This window comes from Cryptomeria japonica, chromosome 10 (assembly GCF_030272615.1).
Source record: "Cryptomeria japonica chromosome 10, Sugi_1.0, whole genome shotgun sequence".
Lineage (NCBI taxonomy): Eukaryota > Viridiplantae > Streptophyta > Pinopsida > Cupressales > Cupressaceae > Cryptomeria > Cryptomeria japonica.
The window spans coordinates 768,116,171-768,139,695 of NC_081414.1; the positions used below are offsets into that span (position 1 = coordinate 768,116,171).

At 39.8% G+C, this 23,525-nt stretch overlaps 1 protein-coding gene across 1 annotated transcript in view; it reads right to left on the bottom strand.

The window, feature by feature from the left end:
• LOC131026978 (uncharacterized) overlaps positions 1-23,525 on the bottom strand; it is a 94,390-nt gene that overhangs the window by 17,085 nt on the left and 53,780 nt on the right. Inside the window, exon 4 of the mRNA XM_057956975.2 lies at positions 1,987-2,085. Coding sequence (XP_057812958.2) covers positions 1,987-2,085 — 99 coding nt within the window. The remainder of the gene's footprint in view (positions 1-1,986; positions 2,086-23,525) is intronic.

Here is a 23,525-nt window from a genome sequence, read left to right on the forward strand (position 1 = left end):
CAGAGAACCTGTGGTTGTATAGAAAATATTAGTAATGTGCATTTTCCATAGAGAACTAGGTTGTAAACAAGGGGAAGGCCCTTGATGCCTAAGCAGAATAGATCCATTTACCTGGAATGAGATTGAGAGTGTGCTGGAAAGATCATGTAGTAATGAAGAAGCAATCTGTTTCACCTATCTATGCTCATCTTTGTGTGATGCTTAGCCTCTCAAATTCCAATGGTTTGTTGGAACTTGGAAGGAGGCAATCAACTGTCAACCTGATAACTCTAGGGGTTTGTAAGGGTCTAGAATAATTTCACCTGTCATATATGCTAGGCCATAGAACCTAGACATGAGGGAAAAAAAAAAGAGTCATCATCATTAGAGAAAACATAAAAAACCCAATTACTCCCTTTAGAACCTCTCCTAAAATATAGGCCAATGAACTTATGGTGGCATAGAAAACACTACTAATGTGCACTTACCATAGTGACCTAGGTCATGGCAAGACTGTTCATGCCAAAGGAAAGTAGATCCCCTTTGTCTACAATTAGGCTGATGATAGTGGGACGCTTGTAGTGAAGATTTGAATAACCAATCTTGCTCATCTGTGTGCGAATCACTACATGAAACGGGTACTTGCCCTCTCAATTTCCAATCTTGGGCTGGAAGCAAGAGTCAACCTAACAGCTCTAGGCAATCTTTGTAAGGATCTAGAGTAATTTTACAACTTATTTATATCATATATATGCTAGGCCATAGAATAAAGACACGAGGGAGAAAATACAATGCTTTGTGAAAGTCATCATTCTTGGCAAAAACATCTAAGAGGACATCTTCTACACGTGATAGGGTTTATATAATTATTGCTCTTTTAGAAATTTGCAATACATATCCTACATTAGGTAGACAGCACAATAAAAGAAGGTGCACATTAGTGATACCAAATCCAGGTTCAAATCTGGTTTAGTCTGGATTTTTTGGACTGCACAGATTTGTCTGGTTCAGTTCAACCAACTTTTCATTGAAAAAAAAAATTAAAAAATCCAATTTTAGGTAGTAAACCCTAAAAAATCTAATAAAAACCACAAAGGCCAAACAATAATTGTGGACATTGGACGAAGATATTTAAGTCTTCCAGTTGTTAAACTGCTTTTGAAATTTTTCCATCACTGTTTACATCTTTGAGCCGCTGTAGAAGTCAATGTGGTTGTAGCAACTTCTGTAGACATCTTCTGTTGTAGTCACTGTTATTAAAGTTTGAAACTCTGTATCATTTATAAATATCTATATATCTTATTATTTTCAGAAGTTTGCTCATAAATTATTATTATTTTTCATATGCTCTATTACAATAACATTCCAAATCAGATTTTTCCAAACCATTTTGAAGATTCTAGATTTCCAAATTTTATTAACCTGGTAGTTATGGTCACAAAACTTTAGCGCCAAAAATGGATAGATGAAAGAGTTACCAAAAAGGATAGACTTGTCCCTAGGTTGTCGATTGACATGGTTTCTGAGGAAGATAATCCTTTTCTCAGATTAAGGAAAAGGATAGACTTGTCTCTAGGATGTAGGGTTACATAAGATATTTTTTTTCTTGATAAAACCTTTATATAAAAATTGGCACTTAATCACCATTCTTTTGAGCTCTTCTTTTACCGTGAAAAGTGTGAAAAAAATTACCAGTTGGATTTCTTAAGAAAAGGTCATATACCACATGTATTATACTATCAATTCAGAACTTTATAAAAATTACAGTAATTATGTTGGACAACTATTTATTGTACATTGCAGTCAATAGATAATACCTTTGTATTTTTCTACCTTGGATATGATAGTCCATCATGTGATTTTATTGTGATATATGTTATTTGATTATTCTCTGTATTCTAATGAGTACATAATATAGGGCATTACAATTAAGTAATTCAATCTTTTAGATAGAGTTTTCTAAAACAGACTTGGAAGAAATATTTTGCAAATGAAAAGAAAACACACCGATGATGCATCAAGCTGAGCAACACCAGCACAGCCTTGTCCATGGTGACCCTCCAATAAGTTGCAGTACTTTGCTGCATCTTCTTCATCTTCAAATACCTGCCTCCATAGAGCTATATAAGTGAGAAAAAAAAATAAAGCAAATATACTCAAACAACCATTTTGTTCTATCTCATGATACTGAGTTGGGTTTGGACTTATATTTAAAAAAATAAATTATTAAAAGATCATGCATACCAATGACAGAAAGTTTCCTTTCGATGCATATTTAAGAATAAAATTAAAAAATTACATATTTAGAGCTCAGCCATTTGTCCACCAGTTGCAACCATGATCAGGATAAGAAACACAACATAGGAAACTAAATGAAAATATATAAGGGCAGCCAATTCTGAGACTATATGTACACTTCATATCAAAGTCGCCTGAAAGAGAGTACAATGTATGGGTAATCCATTCATGATTAATCTTAGATGTCATTCATAATTAAAAAGTTATGATTTCAACCTAGCGTGGCAAAGATATGCATTCTAAAAAAAGGCCAGATATGTCAATATACATAAATAAGGAAGAAAACAAAAACCTAACTGAAATTCCCATGGCTGCAAGTATGCCATACCCCTGCCTGAGATTAGGCCTACATAAACGCCAATCACAGCATTAAAATAATAAAACCTGAGCAATTGAGTGAGTAATAGGAAGGATGGACTCAAAATAAGAAATAATAAAGAAAATTGTGTGTGCCTGTTAAAGGGCCAACCAGAGCAAAATAGGAAGGGCCAAATCAAAATAAGATTAAATTAAGAAAATTGTATGGCTATTAAAGGGCCAACCAAGAGCAAGAATTTAAAAAATTATCTATTAATTAGTCTCCCAAAACAGTGATCATAAAGGGGCACAATGAAGAGCAGCGTCTAAAAGATAAGGGCAACAATGGTAAACAATGTGTCTTTTCAAAACTAAAGGACATGACCTTTACCACCGTGGAAGATATAAAAAAGAAGGAATACAAATTAAAGCAGACAGATTACAGCAGACAAAAATATATATAACAGACAAAAATATATTATTACAGCAGACATAAATATATTATTACAGCAGACATGAATATATTATTGAGCAGATTTGAAAAAAGAGAATATGCAGATATGAAGGAATTTTGAACAGGAATAGAAGTCAGGTTCTGATCAAATGAAAAGAAGCTTTGATCTTGTTGACGTGTTTTTTATGACAGCGTCCAACACAGAATAAAGTTGCCCAACGGTCACTTCACTCTCTCTTGATCAAAGTACGATTGCATGCTGATATTGCAGGAAGATCAGACAATCGACTTCCTTTATGCTACGGATGTGACTCAGTTGGCTGATGTGATTGCTGGTAATCCAAGGGGGCTTACGTATGTCGAAGAAATTTATGCAAGCTCAAGGATTTTTTCCACGGATGATTTGCAATAAAGCTCCAAGTTTTAGATTTTTCGGATTTTGAAATATGCAGAAAGTAAATAGGAATAGGGCAGAGGGAAACTAAACTAAAGGTAATCTAATCCTAGGAACAAGAAGACGGGATAACTTGTCCAAAATCCAACCATGCTTCGCTTTGCCAGCAAAGCACAACTACACGAAGGCGGTGCAATCTTCAAAGGGTGTGTTAAAGATGTTCAAATCATCAAAAGAAACCATCAAATCGAACAATCTCTTCTGATAATCGAAGTTTAACATACACATATAACGGGGGGCTCAGACTAACTTTGCACAGTATGCAACAATCAGCTGCACACCAAAAGTATGAGCACGAATTTGGCAACAAGCGATCCTATCAAATCCAGTTCGTCTAATAGCATGAAAACAAATCTAATCTATGAAAAGAACGAGACCATGCGAGCTCCAAAACAACACAAGAACACACCAACAATTGAACAATGTATCAAGTGTTTGCTTCAAAAACTCTTAGCAACAATCTCTAACGATAGTCTCTCCCCTTACAAATGAGGGGGTCACCCCTTATATAGGCCTCAAGCCATATGATTACATGCAAAACCCTAATTAGGGTTTGCCCTAAAGATTCCCCACTCAAGGTGCAACAAGGTGGGAATCTGCATTAAATAACCCATTACGCCCATTTACAATAAATTTAAAAGAGCCTAAAATAGCGCCCATTAGCACATTAAATGCACCCCATGATGATGATCATGCCCATAATATAACTGATGTCGTCATAAATGTCTATCACTCTCCAAGCGACGGCGACATGCAAGAAGAATCCGTCATAAAACCATAATGAGAGGACGACATGCAAGAAGATTCCCTATCCTGTGCTGCCATGCGTTGACCGGTCCCACGCCTAGTCAATGTTCCTTCAGCCATAAATACGCCATCACTATTCAGTCAAAAGACTTTCCTCCAAAAATGGACGAACATTATCTCGTTCATTAATGGCGTATGCAATGAACCTACCGACAACGGCCTCTAGTTCTTCAATGGAGACACTTGGCACATTTTCGATGTTGAATTCCATCAAGGCAATCTCCTCTTTCGCTTCTGGAAAAGAAACTTTCCCAATCTACCATGGCTTCCTATGTTTTCTTCATCATACCAGAGAATGAAGAAAGATTTGCAAAGTGTTCCTTAGGAAACGAACCAACGAAGAAGAAATCATGCAACTGGGATTTCAAGGAGTTCACCGTTATTCCTTCGTCGCTGAGTTTCCTTGAAAATAAGGCTTCCATGGCACTGAGGATTTCTTCTTGTATCCCTTTGATAGACTCCTTCAAGGTGACAGAATCAATGCTGAATTTATCAAGGGTGTTCTTTCCTGAACAGATGGTGTAGAACCATCGGGGAAAGTCATAGGCTTCATTCCCTTGGATCACTTTCCCATCCACCAATGTTTGCCTTGGAGTCTTCGTCGGAGCCCTGAGTCGGGAAATGGTTAAGTCTTGGTAGACATCAACATCTTCCCACAGTCCTTCCGCCATTTCCAATCTACTTAGGAGGGCCACGAACCTCGAATGGAGCTGAGCTAGATCTTCTACAAATTTTCCTGCCTCAACATAAACATCTTCTACCCATTCCCGGGAATTTTGTGCCATTGCTGTAATAAGTTTTGCATCATCAACTACTTCCTTGGGAAGGAAGGGAGGGGGAGTGGATGAAAGACCTGCTTCCCTGAGGGGTTTTTTGAAACTCCTGACGTATTCGCATAGAAATCTATTTTCCTCCCTCAGCCGCTTACATTTTGCCTTTGACTTCAGCAATTTCTCCTTCGTGGCTAAGGAGGAATCGTCGAAATCTCCCATTACTTGACCGGTGGAAGCATGGCCAAGATCAACCTGTTTGATGACGTAATCCTCCTGTCTAATCTCACTCCTATCCTTATCCACTGTAGGTTCAACAATGTGCAAGGTCCGGGCTCCAGATTCTTCCCTGACTACCTTGGAAAACTTCCAGGGGGCCTTTCTTTCCGGTGGTCGATCCATCCTCTTCAATAATTCTTCTAATTCCTGAGTAGGATTGGTCCCTCTTTCTGCTTCATTTCCCAATCTGCCTACTAACCAATCTAGCGCGGGGATGGAATGGCTGTAATCTTCTCCATGCTCCCGTTCTTGAGATTCCTCTTCCATTTCACCAAGGATAGTCTCTACGAAACTATCCTGGCGAACTTCTTCCTAGTGCGAGGAACTTTCTTGCCTCTGATTTCTTGGTTGATGACGGCCCTGTGAAGCATTGATGCTAAGTGTATCAGGTGCTGGAACGTTCCCTGGAAGTGGGCCTGCGGGATGTGGGAACATCTCTACTTCTTGCACGCTCGAGGAGCTAACTAGTGAATGCTCCCTTCCTATCCTCGTTCTCTTTTGTGGAGGTCCCTCTTGCTGGGCTTCCTGTTGAACCTCGTGCAGGATTTCCTGTTGGATATCCTTCATCTTTGTTACCCTTGGCCTCTTTGGGGCATTTTTTCCTTTGTCCATCCGGGCCTCTCTTCCTGCCTGACCCTGTGAAGAGCCTTTCGTTGCCTCACTGTGGGAATCCAAATTTCCCATCAGCTGGTATGTCAAATGGACATGGTTTTCCACCAACTTTCTTGTCTGCCTGTCACTCCAGTGCTTAGTGAATTTTAGCACTGGTCTAGCTAAAATGTTCAAATCATCTACCTCAGGCTCTAACCAATCTGGCAATAGGATAGGTTGATCCTTTATCCTCTCAAATTCGGGTTGCATCAAATCTAAGTCTTCCTTCACCTGGTCTGGTACCTAATGAATCTCACTTATTCTGATGGTGTTGAGGGGCAGTCTGGAGTGCATTCTTCTCCGGACCTCAAAGTCATCCTCGACATCTGCCCAGTAATCCTCCAAGTGAAATCTATGTATGAATTTGACACCGGCAACCTTCCTAATCTAGCTGTAAAGATCATATTGGGCCCTTGAAGTGTAAAATGGTAGGCGATAGAACGCCAATTTGCCTGCTGCACTTTCAGCGGCCTCCAAACCTAGGCATATCTCCATGAAATCCCCCAAGACAATTGGAAATTCAATAGATTGCTTCTTCTTCTTCTGCAGCTGATCGTAGGCAGTCAACTGCCTCATGAGCTCGAGCAATATAAGCTTATCTAACGGATATCTGGGCAATTTGTAAGACTGGAAGGAGAAGCCCTGCGTCCTAATGTAGGTGAACTTGGGGAACTGCAGGAACGCAGCGCCATACTTCTGGACCAAAGCACTTGCTTGTGGAGACAACCTCATGTGCAACTTATTTTGCATAGGTTGTGTCAGGTACATAGTGAAGGTGTCATTCGCCAACCTGTAAGAATTCACATTGTGGAGATGCAACTGAGGATAACATTCATGCACCTTCAACTGAGCTGGCCCGCAGCCCATGATTCCTCTTGCTGGCAGCCCATCGAATCCTCCCCTTCGTGCAAGCATATAGAATAGGTAGGAACTCATGAAAAAGGACTGAGACCTTTTCTCCTGCAAGTTCTTCAATTGTTCATGCAAGTAGTGGCTGATCAATCTAACCCAGTTGATCAATATATTTGAATTCATGATCTCGCCTATGTAGAAAAACATCCAAGGCTCGAAGTTCACCGAGTGTGAGCATCCCATTACTCTGCTCAGCATCTTTATCATGTCCACATATTCCTGCTTGAACTCGAAGATTGTGAGAGTTTTGGGCATCTCAAAAGCGTGCACTCTAGGCTTCAGCAACCACTGCTTGTTGATCAAATCAGCACATCTGGCGGGGCCTGCTTCATAGACTGCTTGAGCTCCGCTGCTGGTCCTGTACGTCATGGAATAATGTGAAGGGATTCCGAAGGCTTCACCAATTGCCTCTGGAGTCAATGTTGCCAGTAACTTGCCGTCTGGCGTTGAGATTGTTTTCCGATCCAGATTTTAATGTGCTGCACATTCCAAGACCAGATCTGGGCATTGAATGGCGGGAGGAAATCCAGCTGCTGCAACTATTCCACTTCTCACAATTTTGACAGCTGTCGGGGATAGATTGTGCCCTGCAGTTCCGAACATTCTTATCTTGAATGCAGCCCAGTTGAACGTGCCAAGGTTGGTATCGCTGATTTCTTCCCATCTTGAATTCAACCGAGAATGGGGGAGAAAACCCTTCATCTCTGCTTTGATCAACGCTTGCCTGGAGATAGTAGCTGCCTTGCTAGGTTCTGCCATCTTGGGAATATTTCGAAATGATGAAAATAGAGACTAAGCATGAATATTCTTGGCTTCTTCGCTCCTTTCCTGAATCTTGCACGTGAAAAATGAAATGTCTTTCCCAACTTATATAGAATTCCCAAGAGGCATCAAATTAGTAATTGCATTTATGGCGTGTCATACTTTCCTCAATTACTATGACATGCAAGGCAGTTTCCCATGCGTGTGAGTTCAAATTTAGAATCTTCCTTAAATGCTCCCAGTCGTGTGTCATACTTGGAAGAGTCCTCCTGCCAACTCGTTGATTTCATTCTTTCCAATTTTGGAGGGAGATCGCAAGATCTTTCTCGGGATTTGCTCGATTCCACTCCAACTTGTCATCTCCTGTCGTCGAAGGAACTTTCCTGGCTTTTCTCCATATCCCTATTTTTTTAGGGATCTTCCTAAATTTTAGGAGTTAGGTTCATTGGATGGGGAATTTCGTCCCGATTCTGAATCTATAAAAATTTCTATATTTGGTTGGGATTTGATGTCTAAAAATAGCATAACTGAAAATTCGCCCGAGGGGAATTCTGCTTTTTACTCCTCGACTCCTTGGATTTCGTGCCTTAGGCAAAATTTCAAATTTTTTGCTTGAGTGAAATTTTACTACGCCAAGGAATCATGGATTTTCCTTCTGTGAATGGCTTTCTCAATTCAGTGCCCCAGCCCAGACCTAGGCACATTTTCAACATATCCATGGACACATGGATTTTTCCTCTTGTGAATGCATTCTTCAATTCAGCGCCCCAGCCCAGACTTGGGCGCATTTTGGCCATGTCCATGGACACATGGAATTTTCCTCTTGTGAATGCATTCTTCAATTCAACGCCCCAACCCAGACTTGGGCGCATTTTGGCCATGTCCATGGACACGTGGAATTTTCCTTCTGTAAATGGCTTCATGAATTTAGCGCCCCAGCCCAAACCTGGGCGCATTTTGGCCATGTCCATGGACTAGTGGATTTTCCCACTTGTGAATGGCTTCCACACTTCGAATATTTTGACCTCCTGTGCTTTTGGAGTGTTTTCCTGAGCTTTCCATTTTAGGCATGGATTTCCTTCACTTGACCCATTTCTGGCTACCTTTGTCTACTATCTCACTTTCCGGAATTAGAAATGCCTGTGAATGCCTGATCCTTGTCGCCTTGGCTGACTGACCCTGCCTGTAATAACTTTCCAAAAATAGAAACTTTCCAGGTGTCAGCATTAGATCCCCGAACAGGGTGCAATAATGACTTAGTATAAATAGAAACTTACTAAAAATAGAAAATACTAAAAACAATAAGTTTGATTTTTGGCAAAATGGCGACATTCCGGGACCAGAAAAAATCCCTAAAAAATAGGGACTTTCTAAAAATAGAAAGTTGTTCCATTTAGGCTCAAATTTTGCTGGGAGGTCCCCTGAAGGGTCCCGACTCCAGTCGTATGCTTAGTTTTCCCAAAACCCTAACAGGAACCCCTAAAATCTAGGACAAAAGGCAAAACCCTAGAAAAAGGACAAAACAGGACTTAGACTTCACAAAACTCGCTCGACAGAGAAGCAAACTAACACTAATTGACCCCCGAACACCTGCAACGCGGAGAGATTTGAAGAGATGGCTACCAAACACACACAAAAACCAAGACCAAACGACCGAAAGGGCGTAAAAGCTAGGGGGGGTCCCTATCTGGGATGGGGTGATGTGTGATTAGGTCACAACAGATCTGAACTTGGATATTAAGCCAAACAATAGCAGAATCTGGTTTGGTGAAAGTAGCCTGGAATAAATTAGGTTATGAGTGGGCCTCGAATCAGATCAACATCTGCACTTATAAGACAAAGACAGAAGTCAGCATTCAACAAGGGAATCGCATCTGAAAAGGTCTACTAGATTTACAACAGCAGACTGGAATTAGATAATCTGCAAATAAGCTTGTATTCTACAAGTATTGTGGTATGCAATGGGATAATAGATTTGATACTTAACTCATATATTTGTATATGTGATAATATGAAATGTTATTCTTAATTATTAAATTACTTATAACCCGACAAGCAATCATGTAGAGGCGAAGGACATACAAGAAGGGAGAGCAGATACGAGACCCCTCTTCTAAGTAGGCCACCCAATGATGGATGACTGACGTGTCTGCCACATGTGGGCCAAGGGGGTATAAAGTTCGCTTTTGGGCTTACATAGGAAGATTATTGTGGTTTCCTCTGCAACCTCTAAGATGGTTGATTGTTGAAGTCACAATCATAGGTGGGTGAATAAGGTGACACGAATAGGGACAACAAAGACAAGCACCCACACTAGGTAAGCCATCCCATGGTGGATGACTGACGTGTCTAACACCTATGGGCCAAGGGGGTATTAAGTCTGCTCTTGGGTTTAGTGTGAGGGTTGGGCACCCTATCGTACTCCCTCATTCAACCCCTATTATGGTTGAAAAGTAAAAATGAATATTGATATTACTTGATTTATCTAATGGATTAAGATGATAACTAATATGTGTGTGTGTGTGTGTGTACTTATGTGTTTGATCCCTATCACTTGTAGAAATAATTGGTCTTATGAATTAAACATCCAATGATGTCTAATATGATTGCAGGACCTAAACCAAGATTTATCTTGCTTAAAGCATTTTAATTGGTAAAGTTATAACTCTAACTATTTTACATTCCTTATTTTAATGGAACTTGTGATTTTAGGGCAATATTTAGGGCAATCTCAAAAGGGGACATTATAGAGTATATGCAACGAAAATTATTCTGCACAAACCATACATAAAATGAGCAAATGAATTAACTTATGCAAGCATTGTGGCAGAACAAATGGCATCCAAGGAGCCGAGATTTCGAATTTCTCTATGAGGAACATTTGTGCACCTATAATAAACACTATGGGCAAATGTATAATAATATTTATCCACAATTTCATAGTGAGTCATCAATCTTAGTTTCTCACAATTCTTTCCCACCAAAATGAACTTCATAAACTCTTAGGCATGTCACAAAACAAGCAAAGCATTATTTAAGGGTTGCCAAAAGGAGATGAAGAAGTTGTACAAGAAGAATGGAGAGACTGGCAGGAAAAAGAAAGGAAAAATAAGTTCAGAAAGGTCAATTTTTTTTGGATTTTCAAATTTTCAATTTCACCTTCAATATGATGTTAACCATCCTTCAATTCACTCCAAACAAGTTTAGCATGCTAAGGAAAATGAAAGATGCCAACTGCTGATTGGCACAATCTGATAGATTTGTTTAAATAAAATTCTTTGATACCACTGAAAGATGCCGATTAGGAGATGACTCGATTCTGATTTGTTTGTTTCAGTATTAATCTTTGACTAGTGTATTAATGCTTTGAGGTTTTGAAGGAGTTTTGTGTTTTTGTAGTTTTTTGAGGTATATACTTTGGGATTTGGCAATGCAAAATGAATAAAAATTGCAATAGATAAAATAATTGACTGAAAATGAATCTCAGACTTCTGATTTTATTTATCACCAATGAACAAATGGAAATAAATGATTAGTTTTCAACAATCAAAGCCAATAATGGCCTACCAGGCATCCAAGCGCTAGGATTGAAGGAGAATTATTGGCCTGAATAGGTAGAAAGAATGATAGAAGCCCTTCCAACTGCAACTAATAACTTGTTGTGACCATTTCACACATCGCCCCATTAAAATGGGGACCCCCTCTTTTTGCTCGTTTTGCTCGTCCTTCTCTCTGTTCTTTTTAGGGTTTTGGTTTAGTGTCAGTCGTCTGGACTAGGGTCAAGCCTTAGGGTTTCCGTTTTAGTGTTTTCAGGCCAAAGTCCAGTCCATTTTGAGAGCTATTGAGCATCCTCGCGTAGATGCAATTTTGAAATAAGGTGAATCTGTCAGCGGTCAAGAAAGTTGGTCTAGGTTCAGTCGGAATTTTGAGTGCAAGTCCAAATTTTGCCTAAGTGTTGATGATGGAATTATGGGATTTTGTCTGATTGAATGATTTTGACCAAATTTTGGAAATTTTAATAAATTGATTCCGGGCATTGGAAAAGTCTTATTTTTGCCTTGTCAAGTGGTTAAAGCCTTAAAATCATGATATTTTGGCCTAGGGAAGCAAGTTCGCTCCTGTCCCTCAGCCAGGGACCAGGGCGAAAGTAATATTTTATGCATCCTGGTTATTAATTTGTTTTATTTGTCTTGTGCAGGGTCGCAAGGAGATTGCGGTCGAACGTAAATTGAAAGCTTTGAAGAATTTGAGATTCGAAAATGGCAAATTTTTAGAGTTTGAGGTCAAATCGCTCCTGTCCCTCAGTCAGGGACCAAGGCGAAATATCTTGCCTGGGCCATTTTGACCTCATTTTGATCAAACTAAAGCGTTAAGGACGTGATGGAAGATGGAATAAACGTGATGGAACGCCAGGACTTAGTCATTTGCAACAAAAAGATGAACATTTGCCCTCAAGGACAAAAATCGCTCCTGTCCCTCACTGAAGGACCGGAGCTTGTTTCTCAAAATTTTACTATCCTTGCAGGATCAAGACGATTTTTGGATTGGAAGAGATAAAGGGAGGCATGTTCTTTCCATTGAATATAATTTGAAGAAATTCGCAAACATAGAAATGTGCCAGGAACAAAAATCGCTCCTGTCCCTCACTGAAGGACCGGAGCTTAAAATCCAAAATTGCCTTGTCCTTGAAAGATTTGAATGATTTCGCAATTTGAGAAGAACAAGCGAGGTACATTTTATTAGTTGAATATAACTTGAAAGTGCCATCATAAGGGAAATTGACCATAGAAGCAAAATCGCTCCTGTCCCTCAGCCAGGGACCAGGGCGAATTTTAATGGTAGCTCCCGTCCCTCTCCCAGGGACCAGAGCGATTTTCCTTATAAGACAAATTTTGGGCGAAGATCAAGTGAATGTTAAGATTGAGGCAAGCAAAGGAGGCGTAACGGACCCATTGAAGATAATTTGAAGATTGCAAAACGCCAAGTGAAGCCCATGTTGTCCTAGGCGCTCCTGTCCCCCAGCCAGGGACCAGAGCGATTTCTTCCTAGGGAGAATTTCTAACCAAGTTGAAATGAATTCCATGCCAAAGATGAATGAAAGGGAGCATGACAAGTCTATTGAAGATATTTTTAAACATTGGCAAAGTGTGATTGAGCTTACAAATGAAAGTTCACTCCTGTCCCTCAGCCAGGGACCAGGGCGAAATCAAGGATATCTAATGTTTCCTTCAAGTTTAAGTCACTCCAAGTCAAGGCACAAGGAGGCAATGATGTTTGGAACGCCTCGACGAAGAATGAAGTTGCAAAGACCGCCAAAAGTGATGGAAATGCCCAAATTCGCTCCTGTCCCTCTCCTAGGGACCAGAGCGAAATCTCTAAGTATGCTTAAATTTTGAAGGCCACGTTCATTTCAAGTGTTCAAGAAGGAATAAAGGACGTCATTTTATGCCTTGAAGACAAATTGATATCAATATGATGGAGGATTTGCACTATAGACCAAAATTCGCTCCTATCCTTCAGTCAAGGACCAGGGCGATATTCACTAAATTGGCCATTTCTTTCAAAAAACCATGTCAAGGCAAGGACGCACAAGGTCACACAGGGTCGAAAATGTCTTTGAGAGAATGATAAGCAAGGAAGTTAACGTCAAAAAGTGATCAACTGAGCAAAGAAGCAATATCGCTCCTGTCCTTCAGTCAAGGACCAGGGCGATATTCACAAAATCAATCATTTTCTTCCAAAGATCACATCAAAGCAAAGTTATACAAGGTTGAAAATGTCATTTGAAAGGTGATAAACAAGAAGTGAAGGTTGAAAGATCACAAATTTGAGCTAGAAACCTAAGTTCGCCCCTGTCCCTCAGTCAGGGACCAGAGCGAAAATGATGTAAGGGGCATTCGTCTACAAAATTGAATCGATCAAGCACTAGATTCCTAATGAAATTGCTAGTTTCAACATAAGAGAAGTGGTTTTGAACGTAAAAGGCAAGAAAATCAAGAGCAAAATGTTAAATCGCTCCTGTCCCTCAGTTAAAGACCAGAGCGATATGGTTTGTACCCTTACCTCTCTCATGTTTTGGCGCCAATGAAATTTTGAATTATATTAAATGCTAAAAATCGATAAAATTTGAAATATCCAATTAAAATTAGCATTTAAAAATTGCGTAAAACATTTAATTAATTATTTTTGCCTTTAAAAAAATCGAATTAATTAATTACAAAGGTATTTTTAATTAATTATTAATTTTAAATAAAAAATAAATTTGGGCGCTTGGGTTTTATTTTCTATATTTTAACAAAAGTCGGCCTTAATTTTTATTTAAAATTTTGTTTTTAATTGCCTTATTTTCCAAAGTCGGCCTAGAGGTAATTGTAGAGGTGAGCGCCTATAAAGGAGGGGTGAGTTATTGCATTTTAAAACATCATTCAATCATCCTTTGCATGCGATTTGGAGAAGACAAAGAAGAAGTGCGAATTTCATTGAAGGAAGGTGCGAAATTTCCATTCAAAGGGAGTGCGAGTTTGGTTCAAGTGGAGCGAACTTGCCATCATCACGTTGAAGACCCCTAAGGTTGGCAAAGTTACTAAGGAAGGCGTTCGCTTGAGGAAGATCACGTTGATACTTCAAACTTCAATTTTTGCCTAGGCGAATTGCCTTATTTTGCATTTTTAAAGTTAGCTCTCAAGTAAGGTATGGCGATGATCCTTTGTCTTAATTTTGAGTTTTGATCGTCATAGTCTTGAATTTTGAATTTTGAAATTTTGAAATTTCAGTAGCTCGATCGTATTTAGGAAATGATAACTCAAAGACTTATCATGAAGTTTCCTAAATTTAATTTCTAATCTATAGTTATACATTGCAAAATCTATTACTTATTATGAAATGTTGTGTAGGTGTTACGATGGCGACCTCGAAGGCGGGAGCATCCACCAGTTGTCCAGCTCTTATGAAGGAAGATCAAAAGAACGAAGAATTGGAGACCAAGATCGTGTCTAAGTGGAGCAACATTGGAGATACCAACTTGGGCAACTTCAGTACGAAGAAGTTTCGAGAAGTCCCTTACATTGCCAAGCCATCCCCTGTCGCCAGGAGGATAATTGAAAGTGGCATCATTAAGGTGGCCGGCTTCCCTCCAGCAGTCTAGTGCCATGAGTTGATGATCGAGTGTGCTCGTCATTATGATCCACAATCCAGAACGATCGTGTCCAAGGAGGGAAACACTTTAGCCTATCTTTCAAAGGAGGCTATAAGTGAGGCTTTCCATCTTCCAGAGCACAGAGATATGGTCTATAAAAGCATAGAAGGAGCCAGGTCCATATACGAAGATGATCCTGATGCTTGCCTAAGCATCATCAACAAGAATTGGCTACTTAAGAGTCGTCCTCGCCTGAGCAAGATCCCGAACACACCACATAGGATCGATTTCCAGGAGGAGTACAGAGATTTGATAACAATGCTCAACCGAGTCACAGGAGCTCCTCAAGCCTTCTATTTTGAGAAGTGGATGTTCTACTTCATCCAAGTGATAGTTCAAGGAAAAGTAACAATTCATTGGGCTAGAATGATTAGCCATTGCTTGGACGTACAGTTAAGGAGACTCAAGGCTACCAAGTCCTTCCACATGAGTTCATACGTCATATATACCTTGATCAGGAGCTTTGAGTATGCAGGACTACCTCATAGAGGAGTGATTGGAAGAGGACCCGGCGAGGTCAGAGTTTGTGATTCCTATGTTCACTTGCATCATCCGCCAAGAAGTAACTACAAGTTAGTTAATGATACCTTCACGATGAACATCACAAGGACGTTGCAAGGAGGGATTCACAATAGACTATCTCAGGATGCACAAGAGCTAGTAAAGAGGTACGGTGCTTGGTTTATCCAATTCCCGAAATTTACTTATATTAGAGTTCATGGATGTCCTTCACCTCCATACATGTTGCCGAGATATCCGACAAACAGAATTGTGTTACTTGAGGTAACTAGACAGTTGGCAGCTTATGCGAAGGCATTCAGACACAGACATCGGAATGGAGTTCCTATACCTATCATATTAGGCAATTCAGTTGAGGTATGTCCTAATGCTCTAGCCATGGATGACGCAGAGAAGGAGTTAGCTTTGTATTCATTTTCATTCTTTGCCTTGAGAGAAAGCTTTGATCCATATGGGTATATAGAGGAGACCGTCGGTAGAAGATATAAGCATGAGTTTCAGATAGAAGATTTTATGATGAATCTTTTAGATGATCTTGAAGTGAAACGAAAGATGCATTCTAGATTGCCTTTGGATTTCATCAGGAAATGCAAGATTTACAAAGTGGCCGACCAAGCTCAGGACAGTGGCAGACATCTCCAATCATCCTATGATCGAGAAAGCAAAACAATGAGGTTAGATTGGAATGAGCCCGAGGTTGTGGATCTAGATGCTTTGATGGCTCCAGTTTTGTCTTGTACTCGCAGATGGGTTGATGTACAGCATCAGAAGTTGAGAGAATAGGGCATAGCTATGACTTTCACCTTGGAGGAGAAATCAGCTGAAGGTGGAGCAAGTGTAAGCTAAGGCAATCCTAATCCTAGAAATGCAAGCAAAGGCAACCTTCGAAGCGCAAGTGAAGGCAATCTCCATCCAAGAGGCTCGAAGAGGAAAGAGAGACCTGAGAAAAGAGAATCTTCCAAGAAGAAGTAGGAGGCCAACCGAGATCGTTCATCCGGCACATCTTCTCGACAAGAGAAGAGGACATTTGAGTTAGAGGAGTCTATGGAATCAATGGTACAGAACGATAAAGAAGGACAGGCACCTCGAGGGTCACCAGGTGGATCTCTCCAAGATAATGAGTTGCATGAAGATAGGGAAGATAACGAAGTAACATCTCCTCCCAGAGAAGAAGAAATATTGCCTAAGGAGATACAAGTTAAAGAAACAAGATCTGCCATCCCAAATTGGTTAAAGGAAAGATTAACGAAGGTAATTGTGATCGAGGACGAGGACAATGTGATTGATTTGGAGAGCCTTGTTGGACATTCCCAGGAAGTGACAGAGAAGAGGAAGGCTACTAAGATGTCCAAGATGATTAGAGATGAGACTGGATCCAGGAAATTGCAGATAGCTACACCGGCCGTGGACAAGTATGAAGGTGAGATCCTTGCAGAGGAATATGATGTAGAGACATTTGAGCTTGGTCCACTCACAGCCGAGCAGACACTAGATGATGCCATCGATTCATTTGAGGCATTGAAAGACAAGCTTAGGGAAGAAATGGAGAAAAATAGAAAGCTTGAGAGAGAGGCCGGTGCATGGAGAACGTATTTCAGCCATCTCAATCAGCCTTTGGGACGTCAGGATCCAACAAGATCACCCGTATAGGCACTTCCCCTTCAATCAATTGGTGAGGCAAAGAGAGTCAGGAGTTTGGTCCAGCTTATGAGCTCATGGATCGACAAATCTCATACAGTTGCCATGGAATTTGCAACAAGGATGATGCAGACCATTCATAGGGCTATCCAGGTTCTTGAGATCATCCACAACTTGATGATAACGGTAGCCGCCTTTGCTCATACTAAAGATGTTATCATTCCTGTCTTACAAGTAATCAGACAAACATCAAGGAAGGTCCTAGCATAGGAAAAGATAATGGATGGAGGACCTCATAGTTTGCTTCAGTGGTCAACCTTACTCCAGATGAAGGAAGTTCTCTTCGAGGACATCAATACTAGATGCAGTCATGTTGAGGAGGTTATCCACCCGATCCAGGACAGAGTGTTTGAGGTACTACGTACCATTCTTGGCAGGAGGATCAAGGTTGAGACAGATGTGGATTTGCAGGAATTGGAGGATAGAGTCAAGGTCATCTTTTGCAAGGATGCTAATGTTATCACAGATGAGCAACGGGACCAGATGTTTGCTACCATGCTCCTGATTGAGAAGACTAAAGAACTTGAACCTGGATGGGACGCTGCTCTTTTCAAGGCATTTGATCAGGTCATCCACTTAGAAGAAAGAATGAGGAATCTTCCCGAGATTCCAATTGTTGAGATTGAAGGAATCGTATCAAGATTCATTGCATATGCTAAAAAGGAGCATTGGAAAGGGAATAAGATTCTAGATGAGAGGTTGTTATAGATGACATGGCACCTTAATTGTCATTGGTCTATGTCTCCTAGATTTTTGTGCCAAATTTAATATTTGGCTATGCATTTAATATTGTTCAGTAAAAAGGGGGCTATTTGTAATAAACCCTAATTAGGGTTTAGGTGTCATAATCCTGGCCATTGATCTTCTTTCGATCTGGACCATTCATTGTAATTGAGGATGCTATTTATACCCTCACTTCTTTCATTTTATTATTATTGATGTATTAGAGAATTAGAGAGATTAGAGATTAGCAAGTTAATAGAAGCAAGTTACTTTTGTAGCAAGATTGAATTTGAAGAAGGAATTTCAAACAATTGTTGTACATGATGGCTTTGAGATCAATAAAATATTGAAGTTATGGTGTTTTATTGCAATTCTCGTGGTTATCTTCATGGTTGTTCATTTTCTTGAATCATTCTCAATCAAAGTAGTGTATTAATTTGAAGGACAAAGTGTTGGACTTGATCTTTGGTAGGATTCACTTTCCAAACCACTAGCTTCTTGCTGATTGTAGGAACGCCTTGCGTGGTCAACTGGAGATACTTGAATCATTTAAACCTTCAATCGTTGTTGTATCTTGGATATGTGCCTTCGTGGTAGTGTCCTTGATCTTTGATGTATTGAAAAATCATTTGTTACCTTAGAAGATTGCATCAATTTCAATTGAGTTGTTATTTTATGGCAATATTGAAGTTGGTAGAATCTTGCCGAGTCTCGTTCACATTGAGTCATTCTTAGGGTTAGATTAGACTAGATCTCTTGCAAACCCTACTCTTTTGATATTTTTTGAGAGCTTGTTTAGTTTAGGAAATTCTTCGGAAACGTAAGGCCCCTTGATGACACAGCAATCACAACGACCACTGGTGCTTATCCACACCTAGAGACCCTACTAAAAAGAACATTGGAGTCACCCTAACTGATCCTTCTTGCGATACCTTCAGCAGTTAGAGACTTTACTCAAGAGGGGATAAGATGCCTTTGGGTATTTTATTCTGTGTATGATTGTGTACAAAATACACGTCAACATAACTCCAATGAGCTTTTATTCACCTCCAAGATAATTACCAAAAACAAATTTATGAAGAAATCTCAGGTTCAATGCAATTTCTAGAATCTTGCCAGGCAGGATCTCCAGGAATGACCAGTTTTCTTCACTGTTTTGCTGACATAGCTCCAGAATGATGTAATATCACCAAACAAACCTTTGATATCTTCTTATTAACTGATGAGAATAATTTTTGAACAAATAACCAGCTGCAAACCCCTCTATTTATTTTTATTGAAACCCCATGCAAGCTGAAATGATACAGCTAGCTGGGAACTATATGGCTGGCTGCAAAATGGCACAATTTTTAATGAAATGTCTCTTGTTCCTGCTCAAATCTGAAAATCAGACCCTAATGATGCTGTATTACTCCAATTAGCTCTTGAATTTGGTTCTAATAACCTGATAAGAGCTTCCTTTGCTGAACATTTCATCCTAACACCTTGGAATGGAGGTTTTCATCCCAAAACCTGCTCCAAAACTCTATCAAACTCGTTGCAAACCTGTAGAAGATAATATTCTCTCAAAAAATAAACAACTCAATGCCAAAATGATTGTCAAATTCACTTTTTATTTCAGCTCTAACCCTAATTTCGAATTAGGGTTTCATCTCCCCATTTATTAATAAAATAACTTTATTTTATTTATGCCTCCTTATGAAAAACGAACCACAAGGGGCCTCCATCATTATTTTAATTTGGCCCCCTCATTATTATAATAATATTTGCTAAAATGCCTAGGTAAGAGGGCCAATGAATTATTATAACTTATTTCCCCATAAAGTGATTATAATATCATTTTATTAAATCCAAACTTAAGAAATATTAAAATATAATATTTCCTTATTTATTAATAAAATGAGATCCGGGGCTTAGATTGGAACTCCGATCGAAGTGTTATGATCACTGTTGACGATTGAACCCCTGCAAGCTGACTGGCAGTTCCTCCTAAAAAATAGGAACCTCGCTCAAACTGCTAGAAACAGTCCGAGAGGCTCCTGCTTAGCTCCGTGGTCCCCCGAGTGGTCGACCTATTAACTGCCAATTCTCCCTAAAAAATAGGAGACCTCCCTAAAAAGTAGGAACTGTTGTCTAAGCGTCTGAATCAGCTCACAAAGCCCCCTGCAAGGCTCCATGACTCCTGAATGGGTTCCCTCTTCACTCCACTGGCCTACAGAAACTGGATGATAGGCCAATCCCTGCTCAACTACCTGTCACCTAGGAAGGGGACATTACAAAAAATTTCTCCCTAGGCAATGGATTTGGAGGTATGAAGGAAGGTTGCTTACTTCTACGATCTAACCTGAGGAAATCCACATGCTTGCTTGGCTGCCCATCTGTTGGTGTCTGTTTTATCATCTACCAAACATTAGAATAGGATACCCGAAGGTATTCTATCCTCTCTTGAAAAATCACTATTGATTCCAAGGTCTATATATGCGAACAAGCGACTTCAGTGAAATAGCTTCTTGGGTAGTGTATGCTGAAAATATCAAGGGGGACTTACGTTAACAAGTATCTTTTGAACTGCTGGACTTATAGATGGATTTAGCAACTTTAGGCTCTCTTTTTTTTTTTAGATTTTCCGGGTTTTAGACTTTCAAAAAGGGAAAAAGGGATAGGGTTTAGGAAAGCTAATCTAATCCTATGAACTCCAGAGACAGTATCAATTGGGTGCTCTCGAGAAACCAAACTTTGCTTCACCACACCAAGGACAACTACACAAAGCCGGTGCAATCTTCAATGGGTTGTGTTTATGATCGAGATGTTGGGATGCATAGAGGATGGGCTCAGACTAACTTTGCACAGTGAAATGGAAATCATCCATTCACCAAAAGTATGAGCGGAGATACACCATCAATTAACACTTATCAAATCCTTCATTCAACGCTAATAACATGAAAGCAAATCTAGATTAATTTTAACTAAGTGTTGAGGAAATTGAAACCATGCAAATCATTCAAACAATAGAGATTACAAAGCCTTAAGAGAAAGCGCACATGCAATATATTATTCGAAAATGACCTTCACGCAACAATATGTCAAAAACCTCACACTCTCCAAATGAGAGGAGGTAACCTTATATAGTTTTCAAAAAAAAATGAACGGCCGAGATCAAACAGTGATCAAGGGCCCAGATTGAAAGCTACAAACCCTAATTAGGGTTTCCTGAAACTCTATTAGTTTGAAAGAATGAGAAAGTGACATGTGGCACAATTGCTATTCTCACTGAGGTGAGCGTCTAGTTTCCCCTTTCGTAGATTCGATGTACCTGGAAATGATAAGCTTGACCTCCTACATAGTGACACTTGGCAAGCTGCTAATCTGGAAGTCGATGATGTCCACATCTGTTGGCATTTTGCATATAGATTGCATTAATGATATGTTGTCATTGATGTCAATTGAACCGGTAATGGTATTCATGTTATTGCTGATATTGTTGTTTCTGATATTGGCTAGTAACCGATAAGAAGAGCTTTGTGGAAGATGTTGTAAACCGGTATGTAAAGTTTGTGAGTTGAACCGGTGAACCGATGTAAAGGGTTAAACCTTTCTATGCAATATAACCGGTAAACCCTATCAGTTGTTAAACCCTAACCAATCAAGTTTGTTGGTTTATTATCTGATAAGCGGTAATGATGGAGACACGTGTGATCATTGTATGAGGATAAGTTCAAATTGTTTTGGCGCATTTGTTTATTGTCTAAGGAAGGAGCAAAGTGGATTGCATCTAATGCACAGCGCGTGATGAGTTACAAAGTCCGATGAAGCGGTGATCATGGAGCGGTTGGAATTTTCTTGAAGAATGTGAAGAGATTGTCATGATTTCTAACGGTCAAGATTGTACCGACTTGTTTGTAATCTCGATGATGAGAATTAGGTTTTTGTTGTGTTACCAACCTAATTGATTTGTATTTAAGATCGATGAAGTTGTTTGTAAAGGTTGTTGGCAAGATTGATAGAAACCTGTTGAGTGTGTTGTTGCCTAACCAGTGAATGGAACTGCACTTTGAGTGAAGGCAGATTGAAGCTTAGAAGGATCTGATCAAGCAAATGTAGTGCTACTCAGACAAATCAAGAAAACCTGTTTTTTTCTATTAATTACAGCAGAAGTGAAATCCCTTAACCGGGTAAGCTCTAACAAGCTTGGTTACTCATTAAATCCTCTAACAAGGTGGTCCATTAGCTTGGATTCTTAAATCCTCCAGTGAGGTTACTCCTAACAGGGTATTGTGCTTTTCATCAATGCATATTTGTAAATCCCTTAACCGGGTGATTCCTAACCAGATTTAGTTCTTAATGGGACTTATTGTAAAGCTTTAATAGGCTTGGCTCCTAATAGGGCGAACTTCAGAAGAGTTCAGATAGCTATCCTTGTGAGTCTCATCTCACCATGGTTTTTACCTATTTGGGTTTTCCACGTATAAACATTTGTGTCAAGTGATGAATGCTTTTGTGGTTATGATCTTATTTGTTGATTTGATTAACTCCTGATAAGGCATGATAAGTAGAAGCATTGAAAGATGAATATGTTGAGTTATGAATAAGCATTGTTGATGTTTACAAGATTGAAGTTGTTTACTGTTAAGTTGTCATAACAGTTAAACCGGTTGATGTCAAGTATTCTTATGAATATTGATCTTGACTGAGATATGTTTACTTTGTGTGACTGAGTTTGAGTTTGGGAACTTTGTATCAGTTTTTCAATATACTGATTCACCCCCCCTCTCAGTATTCTACCGGATACTTATTCTTTCATCATACCATCAACTACTTGGGCAAGAAAGTTCTCATCGATGAAGAGAAAATTTGCAATCCTTGAAAGATCGCCCTTGTCAATCATCCCCGAGTCTTTGAAGAAGCTCGACTGAATCCTGGCTCTCAGGTTCTTTGCCTACAAATGCTTCTCCCTTATACTCTCTTTCTTCCAGATCTCTAACGCTACATGAAACAACTTGCTCAAAATTTCCCTGACACTCTCCTCTGTCTCAAAGCACTTAGTCTCGGATTTCTTCAAAACTTCAATCTAGGTGACCAAAGCATAATACCAGGTGTTAAAGTCATACATATCCCCAACCTGTATGACACCTGCATCCACCAAACTTCTCTTCGACAAGCCTCAGATAACCTTCAGATGTGGAAGTATTTCATCTTGAATTTCCTCCACATCTTCCCAATTTGCAGCTAGGTCCTGGATACAGCTGACCAACGAAGAAGCTGACTCATGTGCTGATACTAAATTTTCCACAAGTATATCAGCACGTGCTGAAGCATCTAAAATCCACTCCTTGGCCTGTGTGAATGTGCCCTTCATATCCTCGTAATCCTTCATTGACTCTTGTTGAAGAGGCTATGGAGGGGTGACTGGTACCTCATGGTTGAGTGGCTTGGTAAGATGGAGAACGTACTTCCTCCATTGTTGGTTTTCTTCCTCAACCTTCTTTCTCTTCTCTCTCTCCTGAGCTATACTCGCCTCGAGGGCATTACAAGAGTCGTCAAAGTACTGGACTTCTTGGACCTGGGTGGGCTTACCCAATTCTATAGTCATGATCTTATAATCCTTCGAGTCAATATTGTCCCGAGTTTTTCCTTCCTTTGGCACAACTATCTGAACTGTCATGAATCCTCCACTATCCCTCTGAATCAAAGAGAACTTTCCGACTGGCTTGGGTGGCTTGACTATGA